Genomic DNA, 23,576 nt, shown 5'->3' on the forward strand with positions numbered 1-23,576 from the left:
CCATTACCTCATTTAATCCTTTCAAAAACCCTAAGTAAAAACAAAACAAAACAAAACAAAACAAAAAACCCTAAGTAAGTGCGGGTGATAACTCCATTTCACAGATGAGATAACAAGATTAGGAAAACTAAAGATATTTTGCCCCAGGTCATAACCAGCTCTGCTGGGGTCTTAGGACTGCACCCGTCGCGCGTCCCTCTTTTGATCCATCATTATTCCCTCGAGGTCGGGGACTTTCTGGGACGACACAAGCCCCGAGTCCAGGCAAAGCGCCTGGAGCATCCGAGGGAAGGGAGCACGGGCCCCGCCCGCGGCGTCGCCCGTGACGTCATCACGCAGGGCCGAGGCGGCGCGGCCACGTCCTTTAAATACGGCCTCCCGCGGACGCGCGCGACAGTGTGAGGAGTGGGGTGGAGCATGTGTGGAGCGGGGGCCGCGGCCCAGGCCAGAGCCGCCGCGGACCACGAGGTGGGCGGAAAGGCTGCTGTGCAGCCCAGACGCGGAAGGGAGGGCGCTTCCTCGCAGGCGGGCACGCTCGTGACGGGCGGGAGGAGGGAACATGGCGGCCCCCGCGGCCGGGCCAGCACCCTCCGCGCCTGGTTTTGGCGCGTACCCCTCCCCCCTTTACTTACCTTACTGGAACCTTATTTCCCCTTCCGCCCCCTTTCCCTCAGCCACATCCCTTTTGTCTTCACCAGCTCTCCCTCCCCACCCAGCCCCAGAGGGTCCTAATGCGACAGAGGTGGCTTGGGCGGGGGGTTGGGGGGGGCGGCGGGGACCGAGAGACCGACTTGCAAATTGGACTGTTAGTTTCTCACGTGGCGCTTCACCAGTCCTCTCGCGGTGACCCGGGCAGCACAGAACCGTGGAGGAGGGGTCAAGTCAGATGTGCAGCCCTGGCGACCTCCTCTGTTGGAGTCTGTGAAATGTCATTTAAGTCCCCTGGACCTCAGTGTCCTCAAAAGTGGCTATTTATTCATTTGTTTATTTATTTATTATTTATATTTTTATATTCATTCATTCATTCATTCATTTATTTTAAGATTCTTGATATCCAGGTCGTCTCTGTCCAGGATTGCTGGGCGGAATCTGCCCCGTAACCGCGTAGGGCTGGGAAAACGGAAGCAAGGTTTATTTGGGCCAGTAAGGGAATGGAGGGGAGCAGGGTCAAGACTTAGAGCCCCGTCCCCTTGCGTGATCTAGTTCTGTAAGCAGTGAGAACACCATTCTGTTTGGACTCCCTTTTCCACGATGAGTGTCCTGAAAGTTAGGTTATTACTGGAGTTAAGTTCAAAGGAGAAGAAGGGCTCCTACATCAGCATTGCTGTTCTGGTACAAAGAACCTTGGGAATAGCCCTCCGCGTGCTGCGCTCAGTTTTAGGTGTCCCTGTCAGTGGAGGGCAGGTGTTCCAGGTTCACACCTGGCCCCTGGCCCAGCCTGCCCCCTGCTTTTGATCTTGACCTTCTGTTTTTCCTCACTTGAGTGTAGATTCTGGAGAAACCCTGCGTCCCTCTGGAGCCCGCACTGCCAGGCAGCAGAACTGTGAGCTAGAGTGAAGCAGAAATCTAGGAATATGAGCTCCATGATGGCCATGGGGGAACCAAGGCTGAACTGGTGAGTCACATCTGTTGGTAATCTAAAGAGGAGTGAAGTGGGACTGGTGGCTGGATTATGAAAGGAGGGTTTCCGGCCTGGAGAGATTTGGAAGAAATAGAAAGGTAACAAATTTGATGGCTCAGAACATAACCCCAGTCTTACCTTCACATACTGAACAGTTTTGAGATCTAGCTGATTGCAGTTACCCTCCTAAAATGACAATAATCCATCACCCAGCTGGCTACTAGGTATAATTCCATCATGTATTTATTATTTATTTTTGGTGTCTTAGTGAAAAAGAGAAGCTGGAATTTTCTTGTGCCCGATAACCTTGCCCATTTCTGTACAAGTAATAGAAAAGCTCTCTTTCATTTTGTTATATTAGAATCTATATCGAGTGATATTATGAATGCATAGACTGTGTTTTAGAAAAATATGACTTGTTACGTGTGGTTTTGTAGGGATCTAATACATGTGCTGCTTTAGGTCAATTTAATACAAATTTACTGAGCATCCACCCTTTGCTAGCCAAAGAGAATACTAAAGTTAGGAGAGATTACAGAGGTGATTTAAATAGTACCTGACTCATAAGATTCAAGCAGTATGAGCTCCATAAGTATTTTTTTATGGCAAGCAGTGCTTCCCAAGTTGCTCACTGTCCTGGAGTCCATGAGTTTGTTTTTGTATTACAAGCAAAAACCTTATAATTTAATGAGCTTTGACAGATACAGTACGGTAATAAGAAATTACACTGGTGCATAGCAAGTAAGACATCCTAATTTTTACCATTTATACTTTAATTGTAGTTGTTTTTGTTTTGTTTATTTATGTTTTCTATACACACTTTTAAAAAACAGTAAGAAATGAGTATGGGGCAAAAGCTAAGATTTCCTATTTTGGGAATGGGGCATCCAGAAGTTATCATTTAACAGATTGTTCTATTTTAAGTTTTAGAAGGTGTATACATTTATGCTCATTGTCATAAAGAAGGTGTTCAGATACAGCACAGATGCTCTTAAACGCCATTGACATTGTGAAACCAAATGTAGTTTACAGCTTTTGCACAGTATTGTTGCCCTTGGAACTACCTTTTCCCATAGAATCCTTTTTTTTTTTTTTTTTTAAGATTTATTTATTTATTTACAATAGACAGAGAGAGAGAGAGAGAGAGAGAGGCAGAGACACAGGAGGAGGGAGAAGCAGGCTCCATGCCGGGAGCCTGACATGGGACTCGATCCCGGGACTCCAGGATCGTGCCCTGGGCCAAAGGCAGGCGCCAAACCGCTGCGCCACCCAGGGATCCCCTTCCCATAGAATCCTAATAATGTTTGTCCTTTCTAGATTATGGTTCTCACTGTTTTTAATTCCTTCAACCAGCATTTATTGGATCCTTACTATATGGAAAGTGTGACTGTAATATCTTAGTCTCTAATTATGATGTCGTGGAAAATCATATAAGACCTTTGAAGTGGTTTTAGCAGAGGCACACCATTTGTCACATTTGCCAAGTTAATGAAAATAGGTAGGATATTCAGTCTTTGTAGTGTCTTGTGGCCTGGTGCAATAATGCATGGAACAAAACTAAGTTGAGAAGCATTTTCTTTCAGCAACCAAACATCTTCATGTTATGCCGCAGAGCCTGAGGTGAGCCCTGATCCTGACAGACTCTTAATTGTACTTCAGTCTGTTCTATCTTTAACTCTTAAGTATCTCTGACATTTAATCAAATATTAAAGGAAAAAGCAAGGCGATTATTTGAGCTGGGGAATTTCAGAAAGAGCAGGCTAAAAGCCATCAAGTAAAACATCTAAACTCAGACATCTGATATGTGAAATTAAAATTATTAAGAGGTGATTGTCTGGGAAAGGGGCTGTAAAGGGGCATGTAGTTGTAAACTACAATTGTACCATTACGGCTACTTAGTCTAGCATGAGATTTTGAATTGTCAAATGTAAATAAATAACTTTGTTTCACAGGGATGTTTCCCCCCAAAATGGCCTTAAGACATTTTTCTCTCAAGAAAATTATAAAGACCATTCCATGGCTCCAAGTTTAAAAGAACTATATGTTTTATCTAACAGGTAATATATTTATTTATTTGGTTATTTATTTTCACATTTGATTGTTATTTTTCTGGCAGTTGAAGTTTTATATCTGTATCCACTATTAAACATTCAAATTATAAAAATATAAGAATTAGAAAATGGAAGAACCCAGTACCCAAAGATGACTAGTCTTTGATGTATGTGCATGTGTGTGTATAAATCTTTTTGGACCTTTCTCCACACCAATATAAAGACAAAAATGGGAGGTAGTGCCTGAGTGGCTCAGTCAGTTAAGCATCTGCCTTCAGCTCAGGTCAGGATTTCAAGGTCCTAGGATCCAGCCCTGCATTGGGCTCCTTGCTCAGCAGGGAGCCTGCTTCTCCCTCTCCTCCCTGCTTGTACCTTTGTTGCTATATGTCTTTCTCTCTCTCTTTCTCTCAAATAAATAAATAAAAATTTAAAAAGAAAAAAAGGGGATCATATTATAAATAACGTAAAATACTATAAAACTGTTTTGCAGTTCCTTTTTTTCATCTAAAATAATATTTCATGTATCTTTCCATGCCTCTATGTGTTTTATTTTTTTTTTAAAGATTTTATTTATTTATTCATGATAGTCACACAGAGAGAGAGAGAGAGAGAGGCAGAGACACAGGCAGAGGGAGAAGCAGGCTCCATGCACCGGGAGCCCGACGTGGGATTCGATCCTGGGTCTCCAGGATCGCGCCCTGGGCCAAAGGCAGGCGCTAAACCGCTGCGCCACCCAGGGATCCCCCTCTATGTGTTTTAATCTTAACTGTTGCATAGTACTTCATATATATACTTTTAATTAATTTAGCTAGTCCAATATTGCCAAATGTGGTCCTTTTTTGTAATTATAAACAATACATTGATGAAATTCTTGTAATGTTTATAAGATTATTGAATTGTTTGGTTAGATGGCATATGCCTTTTATATCTTAATAGATACTGCCAAATTGCTGGAGATTTTTTTCCTTTCTGGTATGAACATGCCTATTCAGTGATAATTGTCCCTTCCTACTGTTTGCCTGCCCATAACAGCTCTTCTTTCTTTTGTGATTGGCTATTTCTATTCTGTTGTGGATGAGTCTTTAAACCAAGTAATTGAGTTTACTGGAATGGACTGTAAATACGCCAAGTGAGGAATTGGGGAGCTTCTCTAGAGGAGCCCAATATTTACTTTCATCTTTTCTCCACTCATTTTGCAATTGAGGAAGAATATTTCCAGCCTCTGTATGGAATGGGTCCGTATCTGTTCCTGCCTTCCTCAGTATCCTGTCAATTAGCATCTCTTCCTACTCCTATATTTTCATTTTCTCTTAATCAGTGTTTAAAGGCACTCAAGTTTTTCCCGTCACAATCCCTGAACTCCATGTTACTTTCTTACCTTTTGTATTGTTTGTACTTAGATTTCTTTAAAAACATATATATCTGGGAGGAAGTGAGGGACAAAAAATTATGACATAAAAAAAACGTTTAACAAGATGGCAATAATAATAAGTCCTTCCTTGTCAGTAATTACTTTAAATGAATTAAACTCTCTAGTCAAAAGATAACTTGGGAGAATGGATTAATAAAACAGGATAAAACACTTCCCACTGCATTTGCTTTCACTGAACCCCACTCCAATCTGGTCTCCATCCTCACTGGTCTAATAAAACAACTCCTCTTGGGATCCCTGGGTGACTCAGCAGTTTAGCACTTGCCTTGGGCACAGGGTGTAATCCTGGAGACTTGGGATCAAGTCCTACATCAGGCTCCCTGCATGGAGCCTGCTTCTCCCTCTGCCTTTGTCTCTGCCTCCCTCTCTCTCTCTCTCTCTCTCTCTCTCTCTCCTCTCTCCCTCCCTCCCTCCCTCCCTCCCTCCCTCTCCCTCTCCCTCTCCCTCTCCCTCTCTCTCTCTCTCTCTCTCTCTGTCTCTGTCTGTCTCTCATGAATAAATAAATAAAATCTTAAAAAAAAAAAAAAAAAACCCAAACTGCTCCTCTTAAGATCATCAGTAACTTCTCAACTATGAAGATCTCTTACTCTCCTAGTTTTCTGGTTATGGTGATATTTCTCAGTCTCTTGTGCCATCTTCATTTTCAGGCTTACCATTCTGGCTCATTATACTCTTTGGAGCTTTTAAGAAATACTGATTTTGTACTTTCAACCCATACTTTTGAATCTGAACCTTTAAGGATGTCTATGGAATCAATTAAATGACCCCACTGATATTCATTTAGGTTGTTTCCATTCCTTTCCTATTATAAACATTGAGCATCCTTTTTATACATATGCTGATATAAGTATGATAAATTCCTATAAGAGAAGGTATGCATATGTTTTTTATTTTGATAGATACTGCCAGATTACCATTAAAAACATTTTTTGAAGTGCTTTTTTGATTCATCAGATGAATAAATAAGTTCATATAAAAGCAAGCAGAGAGAAAAAAAAAAGCAGAGGTCGTAGTAAAGAGGCAATTTTAAAAGGAACATTCTTGCCTGGGAGCATAATTATAATGTTTTTGCTAATATCACCTATAGAAAGTTGAGTAGATCCCATATAAATGCATCTATGGATTTTTTAAGGTAATTTTGTTATTCGACTGTACCATTTCATGAGGATAACTTAATTTCTTTTTTTGATTTCTTAAAACTTATCAAATAAAGAATTGCCATTGTTTATTTGAATTAAAGAATGCCTACCAAATCTAGTCTCCTGGAAAAGAGGACAAAGATGAATATCTTTACGTTTTTCTAAAGGTAAAATGAACCTGTATCTTAAAAGCTTCTCACCATTTTATGTACTTTTATCTCAGCCTTCATCTTTTTGGACTAAAAATTTTTAATATTATTCTTCATCCTGCCACTGCTTCTTAATTATTTTAATGGTTCTTTTCAAGTTTAGTTCTAGTCAGCATGTCCTATGTGGGTTAGTCTGAATTATGTAAGGGAGAGGGCATCTTGCTGGCAATTGAGTACAACTTCTAAAATATTTTCTTCTTAGAATATGCTTGTTTTTCTTTAGATTTCTGCATAACACAAAATAATTTATTAGTTTAATATACCTTTTGGCATAAAAAAATAAAGACATGAGGCATTGATTTCATGTATTTCTGTCTTTTTTGCTCACGTTAAATTTTATGAAGTTTTATTACAGTAAGGAATGAATTTTCAGACAATTTACAGATATTTTCTTGATGGAAAAATTAGGAAAAGTGAAAATTTTTGATTAACCCTAATTTTGTGGGTTTTGTGTCCTCCAACATATTTGGGAAAATATTGATACTTCTGATTACTCTGCTTTCTACATTAGGAAGTTTTTATTCAACCCTTCTCCCTCTGTTGGAAGATAAACATTTACCTTTTTTTGAATTAAAGTTTCGGTTGTGGGGGATCCCTGGGTGGGTCAGCGGTTTAGCCCCTGCCTTTGGCCCAGGGCATGATCCTGGAATCCCAGGATCGAGTCCCACATTGGGCTCCCTCCATGGAGTCTGCTTCTCCCTCTGCCTGTGTCTCTGCCTCTCTCTCTTTGTGTCTCTCATGAATAAATAAATAAAAATCTTTAAAAAGATAAAATAAAAAAATTAAGTTTCTGTTGTATATACTTCTAACTGGGTTTTAAGCCCACAAGAGGGAAAATAGCTTCAAATAAAAATTATGAAATTTTAACATGTTTAATAAAGAAAAGTATAAGTCAAATTCAGGAGGTACAGGTAGACTTTAGACGGAGGCTAGAAGCACCATTTCCAAATACTACTTTAAGCCACCCAAACCAGTAGACTTAAAGCATTGGAAACTAAAAGTTTGAAATACGCTTTTTTTTTAAGAAACTTTAAAAAAGGAGAATGGGTGGTTGACAAAATGAAGGGGGAAAACTTCAAACCATCAACTAAAATAAAATATAATGCTGTAAATGTGGATAGAGAAACCCTGTCAGATGCTTTTGGCTTGCACCCTGATGAAGATTTTGACAGCACTGCACACGGAAATGATCTTGATGTGCTGCCATTTCATTCTTTGCTGAATGTAGCCAATTTAAACTGCTAGAATTTCTTGACATTCCTACTCTGGCATATCTGAGTCAGCATCTTGTTGCTGCAGCAGCTTAATTAAATTTGCCAGTTTGTGCCACAAGGACAGACATGTTCTCATATTCAGAGAGACAGCTGTGAAGCAGTATTGTTAAGAGTTGCGGACACAATACTGTTAGGTTTGAATAGCTCTCAAGACATTTTCTAGTGAGAAATCAATTTGCTGTAATACATTTCTCTCAAGATCAGCAGTTAATATTCATTTTGTTAACCTAAAATATGCTTATTTTTATACAGTTATTGGAGAAACTTTAGTAGCTAAGTATGTCTTCTTTCACCTGTATTATTTTCAGAGCCACCTAAACATCCTTATTTTAATTTCCAAAGTTATTTTCCCATTCACTAACGGGGTCTCTTGATTAGTTTTCCATTTTTAGTTTAGCTCTAAAACAGTGGGGTTGGATATTTTGCCTTATTTTGAGGCCCTAAGTTTTTTTCTAAGAATTTTGGCATTTTTAACATAATTATTCTAGCATTATAAAGCTGATCTAAAACAAATTTTCAGTAGTTTTGAGTGAGACTCACTCTTTGTCCAGACACTGATCTAAATTGATAATTCTCAGCCTGATCAGGCCTTTTCATAACAAATATTTATGAAAAATAAGATACTTCCTTTACTACCCGAATTAAAATTCATAGCTAAAAATAGCCACAGATAATATATTTTTAAAGTGTCTTAGATATATAAATGTGAAATCAAAGGAAATAATTTATATAATTGGATATGTAAGTGCATGGATACTGCTACACTAGAAGATATAATGAAGTAGTCAGATACATCAGCTAAAATGAACAAGATTGGATTTAAGAGAGGTTAATGTAAACTGTGCCATAGAAGAATCGTAAAACTAAAAGAGAATAAAATGTATTGTTAGGATAAGTGATAAGAGACCATATATATTTGTATATGGTAAGAGAAAGCCTAAAGGGACCTTTGAAAGTTGGGCAGTATATTTTCATACATTACAATCCAGGCAGCTAGTATTCCTCACCTCTATGTGCCTTTAATTATCCCCTTTCGTGACAACCCAGATGCTGCCATATTTTTCTCAAATTCCCCGAAGAAATTAATGCTGTCATGATTGAGAACCACAGGTCTGAATATTTCTTGCCCCTCCCCAGTCTCCCTCTTAATCCCTGATCAGGTTATCCGTAGGATTCATGGTCACCTATTCAGTAAGTTCAGTTTGGAAACCTGAGGTTGCCGTAGTTACACTGTATTAATATACATACTTACTTTCTTCCCCATTCATTTGTTTGATCCACTTAATTGTAAAGTTTTAGAGAATAGAGACTACATTGTTCCCCAGTTTCTGGCATAAGGCTGGCACAAGGTAGTCACTTAGTAAATATTAACAAATGGGGAGATGAATGAACGAACACCTCCATCCTTCTCGTTAGTTTCCCTTCTACTTGTGCTACTGTTGTTTAATTTGGAACTAAATGAGAGGGAACAATTACTGTGGTGGTAATTAGAATTGTGAAGGCTAAGGAAGTATAGTTGTGTTCGGGTATGTATTTGTATACTTTAAATTCCCTTCTTAAAAATGTAGATTACTGTAACTAAATACTAGGAATAGCAACAGATTATGAGCAAGATAAGAACTTTGTATTCATGTATCTCACTGGTGCAGAAAGGTTTTTTTTTTTTTTTTAAAAAAGAAATTGGGGGTATTGTTTCATAAACAACTATGATAACAGGTTCTCTAGTTATTACTTTCCCCTATAGTGCATTTCATTATGATATGCCAGATTTCCTCTTTTGCATTCATTCAAAGCATAAAGGCATTTCCATGGTCTCAGCCATGTATGAGTGATAGAGGATTGTACAACTTTTCTAAAACCACTGTTGCTTCCGTAAAACATGGCATGCAGTGTTGGAATTTTCTTTTTAAATTTTGAGATAATTAAAGGAAACTAGAAAATTTAGAATCTCAGTTTGTGAACCTGTGACCTAAGCATATCCTGTTTTTAGTGGCTTTTGTTCAACATATTAACTGACATAGCTTACTGAATTTAAGCTTTTGAAAACAACTTGCATTATAATAAAGGTGAACAGGAAATACCTGCATCTATAATTGGCAAGAACAGTTTTCCCTTGTTGAATAAAGGGGGAAAAGTTCCAAATTGAATAACTTGTCTAAGGATTTTGCCTCTCCCTCTCTGTCAGATAATTGAAGGTAAACTTGTAATGTGATCCTATCCTGCAGAATACTTAATTTACACCAAATGGCTAAACATCAAAATGCAGGTGGCAGAGTTAGATAATAATCTAGAATTTACTATGTTAATCACGCTATATTCTCCCTGGTGATTGAGAATCATGAAGTTCCATGATAGTAATCTTCATGTGAAAAGCACATATTTGTAAATTGTATTTTTTTTTCCAGACGTATAGGAGAAAATTTGAATGCCTCAGCAAGTTCTGTAGAAAATGAGCCGGCAGTTAGTTCAGCAACTCAAGCAAAGGAAAAAGTTAAAACCACAGTTGGAATGATTCTTCTTCCAAAACCAAGAGTTCCTTATCCTCGTTTCTCTCGTTTCTCACAGAGAGAGCAGAGGAGTTATGTGGACTTGTTGGTTAAATACGCAAAAATTCCTGCAAATTCCAAAGCTGTTGGAATAAATAAAAATGACTACTTGCAGTACTTGGTATGTATTCTATTCTTCAGTTTCAGTAAACAGTATTTATTTTTTTTAGAAATTTTTTTCTTTTATATCTATTTTTTTATTGGAGTTCTGTTTGCTAATATATATTATAACACCCAGTGCTCAAATATTTTAACTTTGCTTTTATGTTTTTAGGTGCAGTGTATTAACAAAAATGAAAAATTTAAGTTTAATTGACAAAGCATTGGTGCTTCATTCTTTTGTTGGTTCTATTATACTTGAGGCATTTTTCTCTGGTTCTGAGCATATTTCACTCCAGTTCATCTTATGTACTAGCAGAACAATTTTACATTGATCATTGAGCCAATTTTAAGTTTTTGTTTAATTAATTAGTAGTTTCAAGTACTCAGTTATATAAATAATGCTGTGTTGAACATCTTGGTTGCAAACTCTTTGTTCACATCTATAATTGTTTCCTTAAGATAAACTTTTAAAAATATAATTGCCAGATCAAAAGCTATACATGTTTTTAAGCTTTTGATATGCACTTACACAGTTAATTGTTCTGCAATAAGTGTAAGCCAATTTGTATATACCACTATTGCATGAAGGTTTTCTTTAAAAAAATAATATCTTCACTACCACTGCATATTACCTTTTAGCCTCTATTTTGATATGGAAAAAAATGGTGATGCCTTGTTTTATATTAATTCACAGTATTTACTAATGAAAATAAGCCTTTTCCATGTGTTTTTAAGCCACTTTTATTTCTTTTGTAACTTGCCTATTCATGTTCTTTGCACATTTTTTCCATTTGAATGTTTGTCTTTTTTATGTTAATTAAGAGCATTTTATGAAAAAGTGTATTAATTCCTAAATAGGTAGTATAATATTAGTCATTTGCTCTTCTATTTTTACAGAGTTTAGGATTTTTTTTTTAATCGAAGTGTAGTTGATATGCAATGTTGTATTAGTTTCAAGTGTTACACAGTGATTTGAGATTTATATACATTGTGGAGTTTTTAATGACGAGTTTGTCATTATTATATAATAATGTTTACTATTTCTCTGATTTCTGCTTTGGATATGATATTTTAGTCTTTAAATACAAATTATTAGAACAGTGACTGAGAAGTGATTGTTTTTAATCACACTTCTTATTCCAAGATATGTCTACTTTTTTAAAAATCAGGATATGAAAAAACATGTGAATGAAGAAGTTACTGAATTCCTAAAGTTTTTGCAGAATTCTGCAAAGAAATGTGCACAGGATTATAATCTGCTTTCTGATGATGCTCGTCTCTTCACAGAGGTAAAAAAAAAATCATTTATTTAAACTGCCAAGTAGTAGGCAATAACAGCGTTTTAAAACGTGATGATCCTGTGAAAATTATATAAAAATATCAGTATTATCAATTCAGAGACCAAATTGTGTGTGGGTCTTTTATTCATCGTGTATTTTAATAATGGAAATTCTAGCACCTCAAAATCATATACTGTAATATATTAACATTTGGTGTCTTTTTTTTTTTTTTAACTGATCCAACTACCAAATTTGAATTAGATTTTACTCAAATGGATGGTTTGATCTGATGCACTGATTTCCCTTGTGAGAGAATGAATGTTTAAGGAGTTACCTTGGTCATTAAAAATCTGAATGGTCATTTCGTATTTAGTCACATAAATTTGTTTTCATTATCTTCATGGTAACTAGCCATAAATAAGAATTTCTAAACTGTGAGTTCATTTTCTGGTACTTAGATTATTCATGCAAATGTATTAGCAAAGCATGTAAATCACTATACTTTGTGCCCTACCATCATTCAGTGGGTCTATGAGAGATTCAGAATACACTATTTAAATAATAAATACTAATATATATTATTGTATTAGTTTATCTACAAACACCAACACCAGTCTGAATTTTTTTTAGTTTTTAAAATTAGTTATTATATACAACAGCGTGATACTTAACAGTGTTGAACTCTCCATGTGAAAATTAAGGTAGTAAGTTTATGTGTATTTTACCACAATTAAGACAAAACAAAACAAAACTGCTGGTCCTATAATTGGGCGCAAGAAAGGATAATAGTTTTACCATTTTTTAAATACTTTTTGAGGTAAAATTTTGCTATTAATATGAACCAGAAGAGTGATTCTTCTAAATAAAAGGAAGAATTGCATTTTTATTTTCTCTGAACCTACATATGATACTTAAACCAAGTGTCATATTTTTCCCTATGGAGAAGTAATTGTAGCTATTCTTATTTTAATAGTGGCTTTGAAGGGACCAGAATGATGGTTTTAAAACATAAACCAGGGATGCCCGGATGGCTCAGCGGTTGAGCATCTTGCCTTTGGCTCCTGGTATCGAGTCCAACATTGGGCTCCCTGCATGGAGCCTGCTTCTCCCTCTGCCTATGTCTCTGCCTCTTTCTCTCTGTGTGTCTCATGAATAAATAAATAAAATCTTTAAAAATAAATAAAACATAAATCACATCCCCTCATGTCATTGATTTAAAATGTTTTCTCGGTTTACTCAGAAAGAGAGGGTCTTTACAAAATTGTACAATGCCCTACATGATCTCACTCCCTCAACTCCTCCCTGCCCCCAGCCTCTTTCATCTTCTACATATCTTCCTCAGTTGTTCTGTTCCAGCCTACTGACTTTTTTATGCTACTTTAATACTCCAAGCATGTTCCTGCCTTAAGGTTCTTGGCTCTTGCCATCTTTCTGGCAAGCTGTTCCCCAGATAAACGCATGGATTAGTTCCTTGATTTCTATAAGTCTCTCTTCAGATACGAACTATCAAGATATCCCTAATTATCCTAAAACAAATAGCATCACTTTCAGGGTTCCTTTTACCATGTTTTATTTTACTCTTTTTTATTGTCCTTCGCAACACCTATACATAAATAGGTGCACTGCTTTGTTCCTAATAACTGAATAATGCTTGACATGTAGTTAAGTTCTCAAGTGCTCATTGCAATTATTTAGTGAATATAAAAGTGTTTATTAGCGAAGTACACAATTTGATAGCCAACAATCAGCATTAAGTCTTGTTTTTTAGTCAGATTGACTTGGCAGCCTATTTTGTCTAATTTACATTTTACATCTCTACCCTAAAGGTTCACTGATATTTTTCTGATTTTTTTAGTGTTTTAAAATTTCAGTTTTATATTGTGAAATGCAATATGTTTATGGAAAAGTATGTAAAACAAATATATATATATGGCTTAACAAATAATTATATAGTGAATACCCATGTAACTCTCTTCCTTTTTTTTTTAACATTTAAAAAATATATATTTTATTTATTTATTCCTGAGAGAGAGAGAGAGAGAGGCAGAGACACAGGCAGAGGGAGAAGCAGGCTCCACGCAGTGAGCCTGACATGGGACTCGATCCCAGGTTTCCAGGATCAGGCCCTGGGCTGAAGACAGCACTAAACCGCTGAGCCACTAGGGCTGCCCGTAACTCTCTTCCAAGTCAAGAAATAAAACATTACCACTATCCTAGAAGCTCCCTGTGTATCCCTCCTAATGGAACATTCTCTCTCCTTGAAGAACTAATCACTGTCACAAGTTTGGTGTTGGTAATTTCCATTTCCTTTATTTTGGTAGTTCTCTGAGCTCACTTCTGCTTGTTTTTGAGTTTTATGTGAACATAATTATTCCTTCACTCTTGTTTGTAAGATTCATATGCATGTATGTGTGTAGTTATAGTTCATTCATTTTCATTTCTGTGCATTATTATATGAATAAACTATAATTCCTCAATTCCTTTCTTTCCCTTAAACGTGATCTTTTCAAGAACTTGGGTCATTTGACTTGTAAAGTTTCCCACAGTCTAGATTTTGATGATTGCTTATTCAAATGGTGATATTCAACATGTTCCTCATTTCTCTATATTTTTTACAAATTATTGATGGGATCTGGAAGCTTGATCAGAATTAGTCTTCGCCAAATGGATTCAACACATAGATGTTGTTTTCTTTATCAGGTGGCACATAACATCTGATTGTTTCTTTTTTGTGGTGGTTGCAGGTGTTCATGTTCAATGCCTAGGTGTATTCATTCACTCGGGCTTACAAAATTGTAGGGTTCTAGTTGCATCATTTATTTGTATTTATTGGAAAAATTTTATTAAGATATGTTTTCACTCATCTATGTGGTCTCCTAATTCATGTAGTAGAAAAAAAAATGCTAGATTATTTCCCTTTATATGCCAGTTTTGAAAAAAAAATTGATTCCAATATTGATCAGTTTTCTTTTTTAAAAATATTATGGGTTTTAGTCCACTGTAATTACACTTTTTGAAGCTCAGATAATACCAGCTTTAGCCGATGACAGCTCTTCATAAGGCTTTTGAGTCTTTTTGAGTCTTTGTGGTAGTCTTTGAGACTTGTTTTGTACATTTCCTGTTTCAACTCTGGAATCAGCCATTTCCCAGAGCCTTTGTTTCTTCCAGTGGGAAGTGGTATTTCAAGACTACAGTTTGAAAAAAATAAAAAAATAAAAAAATAAAAATAAAAAATAAAAAAAAGACTACAGTCTGGGTACTGGGGATGCTCATTTTTCCTGGATTGGTCATTGTTTTGGGAATATTTCAGTAAAGAAGCTAGGAAATATTTATTTAGAGAAAAAAATATCACATGTGTCTCACTTTATACCACAGGCAACAACCTTAGAATAACAGGGCTATCAGTCAATAGGATACTGAAAGCTGGGACGCCTGGGTGTCTCAGCGGTTGAATGTCTACCTTTGACTCAGGGTGTGATCCCAGAGTTCTGGGATCAAGTCCCACATTGGGCTCCCTGCATGGAGCCTGCTTCTCCCTCTGCCTGTGTCTCTGCCTCTTTCTCTCTCTCTGTCTCTTATGAATAAGTAAAATCTTAAAAAAAAAAAATACTGAAAAGTATTTGAAAAAAATTTTTTAGATGTTCTCCCTATTCTCCCTTTTTTTAAAAAAAAGTGGTTCTTTATGTTGTTAGAGCATACAGTTATTACACACTAAATAAGCTCTTCCTGTTTAAGCCATATTTAATAAGAATCCATTTTCAGTGCATGTCACTGAGTTTTCACAAGTGCATATACCTGTGTAACCATGACCACAGTCATGACATAGTATATTTCGGTCACACTAGAAAGATCTCTATGTCTCTTTCTTTCCATGGTCTAGGAAACCACCAGTATGCTTTTCTGTCTCCATGGTTTAGATTTTCCTTTTCTAAAGTTTCAAAACTGAGTCACACACAGTGTATTCTCGTGTCTGGCTTTTTTGATTCAGCATTTTTTTGAGATTCATCTCTAGTGACACAAATATGCATAATGTGCTCCTTTTTATTCCTTTTTGTTTTATTGTACAATTATACCAAATCGGTTTATCAGTTCAGCGCTTGATGGGCATTTGTGTTATTTTCAGTTTGGGGCAATTATGAATAAAGCTACTATGAGCATTCTTACACAAGGTTTTTTTTTTTTTTTTTTTTTTTTGAACATGTGTTTTTATTCTTCTTGGGTAAAGAACTAGAGTTAGAATTTCCAGATCATATGGCAATGTTATTAGAAACTGCCAGACGTTTTCATAGTGGATGTACCATTTTACACTCATAAGCAATATATGAGAGTTCCAGTTGCTCTGTGCTTTTGCTAGCACTTAGTATTGGTAATTTTTTTTTGAAAAGTAAAAAGTAAAGTTTTGACCTCCAGTTTCATCTTTTTCCCCATTGATGACCTTGGTCAAACCCATGTAATTCTTTTTTTCTTTCTTTTTCAAAATTTTATTTGAATTCTAGTTAGTTAACTAATAGTGTGATACTGGTTTCAGGAGTAGACTTTAGGAATTCATCACTTACATATAACATCCAGTGCTCATCAGAACAAGTTCCCTCCTTAATACTCATCACCCATTTAACTCATCCCCCACCTACGTCCCTCCATCAACCCTCAGTTTGTTCTCTGTCATTAAGAGTTTCTTGTGGTTTGTTTCCCATCCTTTTTCTTTTCCCTTTCCTATAGGCTCACCTGTTTTTGTTTCTTAAATTCCACATATAAGTGAAATCATATGATATTTGTCTTTCTCTGACTGACTTATTTCGCTTAGCATAGTACACTCTAGCTCCATCCACATCATTGCAAATGGCACAGTCTCATTCTGATGACTAAGTAGTATTCTATATGTGTATACACACACACACACACACACATATATTACACAGACCACATCTTCTTTATCCATTCGTCGGTCAATAGACCCTTGGGCTCTTTCCACAGTTTGCCTATTGTTGATGATGCTGCTGTAAACATCAGGTTGCATGTACCTTTTTGAATATGTATTTTTGTATCTTTTGGGTAAATATTTGGTAGTGCAGTTGCTGGGGCCTAGGGTAGTTCTCTTTTTAACTTTTTGAGGAACCTCTATACTGTTTTCCAGAGTGGCTGTACCAGTTTGCATTCCCAACTATTGGTAATCTTTGTACATTTTAACCTCATAGGTGTGTAGTCATGTCTCATTATGGTTCTAGTTTGCATTTCCCTAATGAGCAGTGACGTTTTAAAATCTCTTACTGATTTTATTGGTTTTTATTTTTATTGAATCTTGAAAGTTCTTTATATATTCTGAATACAAGTCTATTATATATGTAGTTTTCTCCTAGTTTATGACATGTTTTTAAGAGTGTTTCTCAAAGAACAGAATTTTAATTTTAATGCTCATTTTTCAAAATGTTTTATGGTCGGTGCTTTCATGTGTTGTAGCATAGAAATTTTTGCTGACCCCAACTGTTTCTCATCTGGGATCACTTTTACTTCTTTACCCCTGCCCCATAGATTTTAAAATGTCTGGAGACCTTTTTGATTGTCTCAAGTGGCAGAAAGCTACTGGTATCTATTGGCTAGAGGCCAGGAATGCTACTAAGCATCCTACAATGCACATGACATCTCCCACAACAAAAAATTATCCAGCCCAAAATATCAGTAATCCTGTGTTGAGAAACCCTGATTGAGGTGTTTTATGGTTTAACAATAATGTGAATGTCCATTTCAAGTTTTTATGGTGCAAGATGTGAGGTTTGGATCAAAATTCATTCTTCTTTCATATGGATAGCTAGTTCTAGAATAATGATTCTCACCTGAGAGCGATTTTGCCTCCCCAGAGGACATTCAGTAATGTCTGGAGACATTTTTCATTGTCAAAACTGAGGAAGGCGTACTTCTGGCATCTAGTGGGTAGAACCAAGGATGTTGCTAAATATCCTTCAGTGTATAGGATGCCTGTGCCCCACCCCCCTCGCCAAGAACTATCTGGTCCACATGTGAAAAGTGCTAAAGTTGAGAAACTCTGCCTAGCACTACGGTTTGAAAAAGCTGTTTTTTGTTCCCTCACTGAATTGCCTTGTCACCATTGATATGTGTATGGGTTGATTTCCTGACTCTGGTTTATTTCATTGTTCTATAAATCTCTCTTTATTCCACTACCACCTGGTCTTGTAAGTTTCAAAACCATGTGAGGGAAGTCCTGCAACTTTGTTCTTTTTAAAAATTGTTTTGGCTCTTTTTAGTCCTTTATGTGGAAATGTAAATTTTGATATCCTCTTGTCAGTTTCTACAAGAGAGCTAGGTGGAATTTCAATAAGATTTTTTTGAATCTGTAGGCTTGTATTTTACAAATATCTTTTAAAATTGTATTTAACTAGATTGCTTTTTTCCTTTTCTTTTTAAATCTGATATTTCTTGTCTTTTAGCTAGAAAGGTTAGTTATTTACATTCATTATGATTGATGTAAATGGGCTTGTTTATAATTTCTTTTGTCTTTTTATAAAGTTCTTTCTAATTTTACTTCTTTTGAGGGGATTGGCTTTTTTTCTCCTCCTTTTCCTCTCCTTATTGATTTGAAATTTATTCTTTGTTTTTCAGTTCTCTTAATGGTTACCCTTGAAAAAAAATTTTTAAGATTTTATTTATTCATGAGAGACAGAGAGAGAGAGAGAGAGAGAGAGAGAGAAGCAGAGACATAGCATGAGGGAGAAGCAGGTTCCATGCAGGGAACCTGATGTGGAACTCGATCCCTGTTCTCCAGGATCACTCCCTGGGCTGAAGGCGGCACTAAACCGCTGAGCCACAGGGGCTGCCCTACCTTTGAATTTTACAGTGATTTTTTTTCCCCCTCATTGAATTGCCTTGTCATTATTGATGTGTGGGTCAATTTCCTGCTTCTATTCTATTAGTCTATATATCTACAGAGACCATAGATCATTTTGACTTTCATCATATCCCTCCTGACATTTACTGCTGTCTCTTTTTAAAACCTACATTAATTATTTTATATGAACAATGTTTATTTTACCTACAAATTTTAACTATTTTTGGCTTTCCATTTCTTCTCAAGTATACATTCTGAGATCCTCTTCATTGTTCCTGAAATGCTTTGTGTTCTAGGTGTTCCTTTGATGATGGTCTCTTGGTGATGAACAATCTTTTGGTTTTTTTTATCGGAAAATATTTTTATTTTGTTCTCTTTCTTATATGATAGTTTTACTCCTTACATAACTCTAAGTTGACTGTTTTGTTTTTCACTCTGAAGATATAATTTTACTTTTTTTGGCCCCAATTACTGTTTTTGAAAAGTGTGTTATCTGTTTCTCCTGCCTTTTAGAGAGTCTACCCTTTCTCTCTGACTGCTCCTTATTTTTGGTGTTTCACAGTTTCATTACTGTGTGTATGTTTAAATCATCCTTGTTTTTTTGTGTTTTTTTTTTTTTGTTTGTTTTAAAAACAAGTCCCTCCTGGTCTTTATTACTTTTTACATTGACAAAGCAATTCTCCAGCTCTCAAGTGGGAGTGGGCTGGTGGGTGCTATGAGGCCATCTGCTGGCACCACACACCGCTGGATTTCCCTCCTTCTTGGTCACTAGGTATTTCCTCCAAACCCAGACGCAGGAGTGTCATCCTTGGTTTATTATGTTTCTTGTATCTGTATATTCCTGTCCTTTATCAGTTCTGGAAAATTCTCAGCGACTTTCAGTTACTGCTTCTCCTTTATTTTCTCAACTCTGTCTTTCTAGGATTCCTGTATTCCCTAGGTTAGACCTCAGTCAGTTCCATTTCTCTCCCCCTGGCCTCCCCCTTTTCCTCTCTCTTTCCCTGTTTACATGGTAAAATATACATAACATAAAAGCTATTTTTAACCATTTTTATGGACAGTTGACTAGCATAAAATACTTTTATACTGTTGTACTGTTGTGAGTATAATTCTATCCACCTCTAGAACTTCTGTATCTTCCCAAGCCGAAACTCTATACCAGTTAAATGACTCTTCTCCCCAATCCCTGGCAACCACCATTCTACTTTCTAGCTCTATGAATTTGACTTTTCTAGGTACCTCACATAGTGGAATATTTATCCCTTTGTGATTTTTATTTCACTTAGCATAATGTGTTCTTCAAGATTCAACCATGTTGTAGAATGTGTCAATTTCTTCCCGTTTTAAAATTTTTATTTGTAGTAAAATACACATAAACCTAAAATTTACTATCTTCATTATCTTTAGTGTGGAGTTCAGCAATATTAAATACATACAGACTGTTATATAGCCAGTCTCCTGAATTCTTTTCACCTTGCAATATGGACTCTACCCATTTCTGATCTGTTTCTGCTAACAACACTTCTCATACCAAATACGTGCTTGTTTTTTCCCCACACCAACCAGTCCTCCAACTCTCTGAAAGGCAGCTATTTTCACCATTGTCCACCAATACAAGTTCTCCAACTCTCTGGACAGTAGGCCTAGGGTTCCCCTGACCTCTTCCTCTGGTTGAGTAATTTGCTTCAGAACTCTGGAAACACTTTGCTTGCTTAAAAGATACAACTCAGGAACAGCCAAATGAAAGAGAGATGCATATGGCAAGAAATGTGGGAAGGGACAGAGAACTTCAATGCCCTCTCCAGGCATATCACCTTCCTAGTACCCGTTGGTTCATTACGTTTTGGAGCTCTCTGAACCCCATAGTTTAGAGGTTTTTATGGAAGCTTTGTTTCCTAGACATGATTGATTAAATTATTGGCTCTTGGAGGTTAGGTCAATCTCCAGCCCTCTAATCATCCCCTGGATTTACTGGCAACCATCCCCCATCCTGAAGTTGTATAGGAGCCATGATTCATCTCAATAGCATACAAAAGACATTCATTCTTGTCATTCAGGAAATTCCTAGAGTTTTAGTGCCCTGTGTCAGGAACCAAAGACAAAGACCAAATACATATTTATTTTATCACATGTATTATACAATAGCTCTCAGTTCCCACCCTTCTCAGTTTGTAGCAACCTTCATTCTTTCTGTCTGAATTTGATCTTATCTAGGTAACGACATATAAGTGGAATTTATGGTATTTGTCTTTTTTGTGACTTACTTTACTTAGTGTAATGTCTTCAAGATTCACCCATGTTCTAGCATGTTTCTAAATTTCCTTCCTTTTTAAGGCTGAATACATATTCCATTGTATGTATCTGGGCATTTTGCTTATCCATTCATCCATTGATGGACACTTTAGTTACTTCTGCCTTTTGGCAATTATGAATAATGCTGCTGTGAACATGCATTTACAAATATCAGTTCAAATCTCTGTTTTGTCAGGCTTTAATGTTAGAGTCTCATGTTCAGCTCTTCACCTGATCTTCCCACTGGTGGAAGTATTTGCCCTCAAGGCATCTCATCTTTCATAGGTTTTCTACTGCTCACTGCTCCTGTTTCTTCCCACTCTAGGGGTCCAGGGTTTGCTTATTTACTTATGATCCTTGAGATTCTTTTTGCTTTTTACCAAGTCCAAGAATGCATGAAATTGTGAGCTGTCATTTGTCCAGTATCTAGTGGGATTTGGATAAAAGTGCTCTCTCTTCAAAGCATACCTACTCTACCATACTGCCAGAAGTAGGGTCCATTATTTTTAAATTTTGCACATCTATGATACCATATTTTTCCTTTCTAGCCCAAAATAAAATTTAGGGAGCAGAGTCATTTTCACCTTTCTTTGTTATGATAGATCAATATTATGCACATGCATGTGCTTGTGGTGTAGTTCTCAGGATATCTTGAATGTTAAATAACATTTGGTGGTTGGGTGATGGGAAACAACCTAAATCTCTTAATCTTTGTAGCTCTTTTTCAAAGACAAATTGTGGGCAGCCTGCGCGGCTCAGTGGTTTAGCGCCGCCTTCACCCCAGGGCCAGATCCTGGAGACCTGGGATCGAGTCCCGCATCGGGCTCACTGCGTGGATCCTGCTTCTCCCTCTGCCTGTGTCTCTGCCTCTCTCTCTCCCTTTCAGTGTGTCTGTCATGAATGAATAAATAAAATCTTTAAAAAATTAAAATTAAAATTAAAAAATAAAAAAGACAAATTGTTAGTTAGAAACCTTTAAGTATATCAAATAATGATCCTTTAGTTGCTTAATACCTACCAGTTGTGAAATACCTTTAATAATATATAGTGACGTACCTGAATATAGGAGTAAACCTGTGTTAGATTTTCCTGTGACTTTCTCTTTCCCTAATTACTAAATTAAATGAAACTCTGTTACAAGCACTGTAATATCTGACAGTTGTTACCAAGATGTGTGAGCAAATATCTAACTAGAATAGTCTCTGTATCATATAGTTCTTATATATTGCTTTCTTTTGCACATATGTTCAAATTCTTTTAATGACTGCCACAGGATGGGAATGTTAGAGGTGGAAGCTAACTAGTGTAAATGAGGAGCAAAGATACTATGCAGATCTGACTTTGCAATTGACTAGGATTTTTAAAAACAAACAAAACCTTCCCATGTTAACGCCTATCTGCCTCAGTTGCAAGTAATATCCTGAATAAACTCCCAGTGTCAGCAGTGAAAAGCATGGATGGAGGGGGAAAAATGTAAAAGTTAGCAGGAAGTGAGGTTTAAGGAAAGGGAGAAGGAGATATGAAATTAGATGAAAAGAGACTGGAGTAAAATTATTAATTTGTAATGACAAATTTTATAAATTTCTGAAGGAAACAGGATATAACAATTACAAAGATATGCTTATTGCTAATTACTTTTGTGATATAAAGTATATTCTAAAAGGTTCGTATTAGATTCATTGACAGAAGAGGAAAAAATGCATTTCTTAGAAGATGAAGTACATGTGTCTTTTATAACCTGACTCCACCCAAAACCACTGTGCATTTTTGAGTTACTTACATGTTATCACAAGTGTCATATATTCTACTTGAGTAAAGCTGTGAATTTTATTTCCTTCTTGATTATATTTCCTGATGAGTTATAGTATTTTTGAAAAGTTTAGAGAGAAGAAAATACTAAATACTCCATCATTTAATTAGTTTTAAAATTGATATTTTTTTTTTAGATTATAGATTAGAATGATTTGTAATACAACTACTTTGTTAATCCATTGCGCTTGGGAATCTTTAATGTATTGAACTTACTTATTTCTAATTAGTCATGTAACTGCTTTTGTTGCAGGAAAGTATGTTGAAATTTTCATGTGGCTTTATTTCCTTGACAGTTTCTTAAATAGCACAGAAAATATGATGCATCTTTTCTATTTAATTTTAAATTTTAATACAATTGCTAATTTTAGTATTCTTACATATCAATCTTTGAGGAAATTAGGTTAAAAAGAATTATGAAAATGAGAGAGTAACTCACATAAGGAATATACATTATGCTTGGATTATTAGAAGTTTGACTAATGAAATGAGGCTAATACTTTCAATGAATAATTATATAGTCATATGTAACTAAATTATTTTTGTTATATTTAGAGAAGTGTGATAAAAATGAATTTCTCTTAATTTTTATTTCCCAGCAAATTTTAAGAGCTTGCACTGAACAAGTGAAAAAGTATCCAGAGTTCTATACTCTCCATGAAGTCACTAGCTTAATGGGATTCTTCCCCTTCAGAATAGAGATGGGATTAAAGTTAGAAAAAACTCTTCTTGCATTGGTAAGGTTTACCAACGAAGATATAACTTTCTTTTGTCTGAAACATCACCTATATTTTACATAGATGATATTTATGTTTTAAGTTTTGAACAATGAGATACAACTTCTAAAATATGCAAATGTATCTTTTATTTTGTGGATATCAATACTTGATTTTTTTTTTTAATGTCACTATCAACTTTGTTTCTTTTCTTCATTCTCATCTTTCTTAATGTTTCAGAATACAAGCAGGGGACATTTTTTC

The 23,576-nt window shown here is 36.1% G+C and overlaps 1 protein-coding gene across 6 annotated transcripts in view; it reads left to right on the forward strand.

Moving 5' to 3' along the window:
* The first annotated feature begins 381 nt into the window (after nt 1-381).
* ICE2 (interactor of little elongation complex ELL subunit 2) overlaps nt 382-23,576 on the forward strand; it is a 72,782-nt gene continuing 49,587 nt past the window's right edge. For 3 of the 6 annotated variants that reach the window (XM_055319914.1, XM_055319918.1, XM_055319919.1), the window contains exons 1-6: nt 382-468; nt 1,490-1,615; nt 3,574-3,678; nt 10,132-10,393; nt 11,544-11,663; nt 23,196-23,333. In XM_055319914.1, the coding sequence (XP_055175889.1) occupies nt 1,575-1,615; nt 3,574-3,678; nt 10,132-10,393; nt 11,544-11,663; nt 23,196-23,333 (666 nt within the window). In that variant the 5' untranslated portion in view covers nt 382-468; nt 1,490-1,574. Of the gene's footprint in view, nt 469-1,489; nt 1,616-3,573; nt 3,679-10,131; nt 10,394-11,543; nt 11,664-23,195; nt 23,334-23,576 lie in introns of those variants that run through there. The other 3 variants (XM_055319916.1, XM_055319915.1, XM_055319917.1) reach the window with 3 other exon arrangements.

The sequence above is a fragment of the Nyctereutes procyonoides genome, unplaced genomic scaffold (genome assembly GCF_905146905.1).
Source record: "Nyctereutes procyonoides isolate TBG_1078 unplaced genomic scaffold, NYPRO_anot_genome, whole genome shotgun sequence".
In the NCBI taxonomy this organism is placed as follows: domain Eukaryota; kingdom Metazoa; phylum Chordata; class Mammalia; order Carnivora; family Canidae; genus Nyctereutes; species Nyctereutes procyonoides.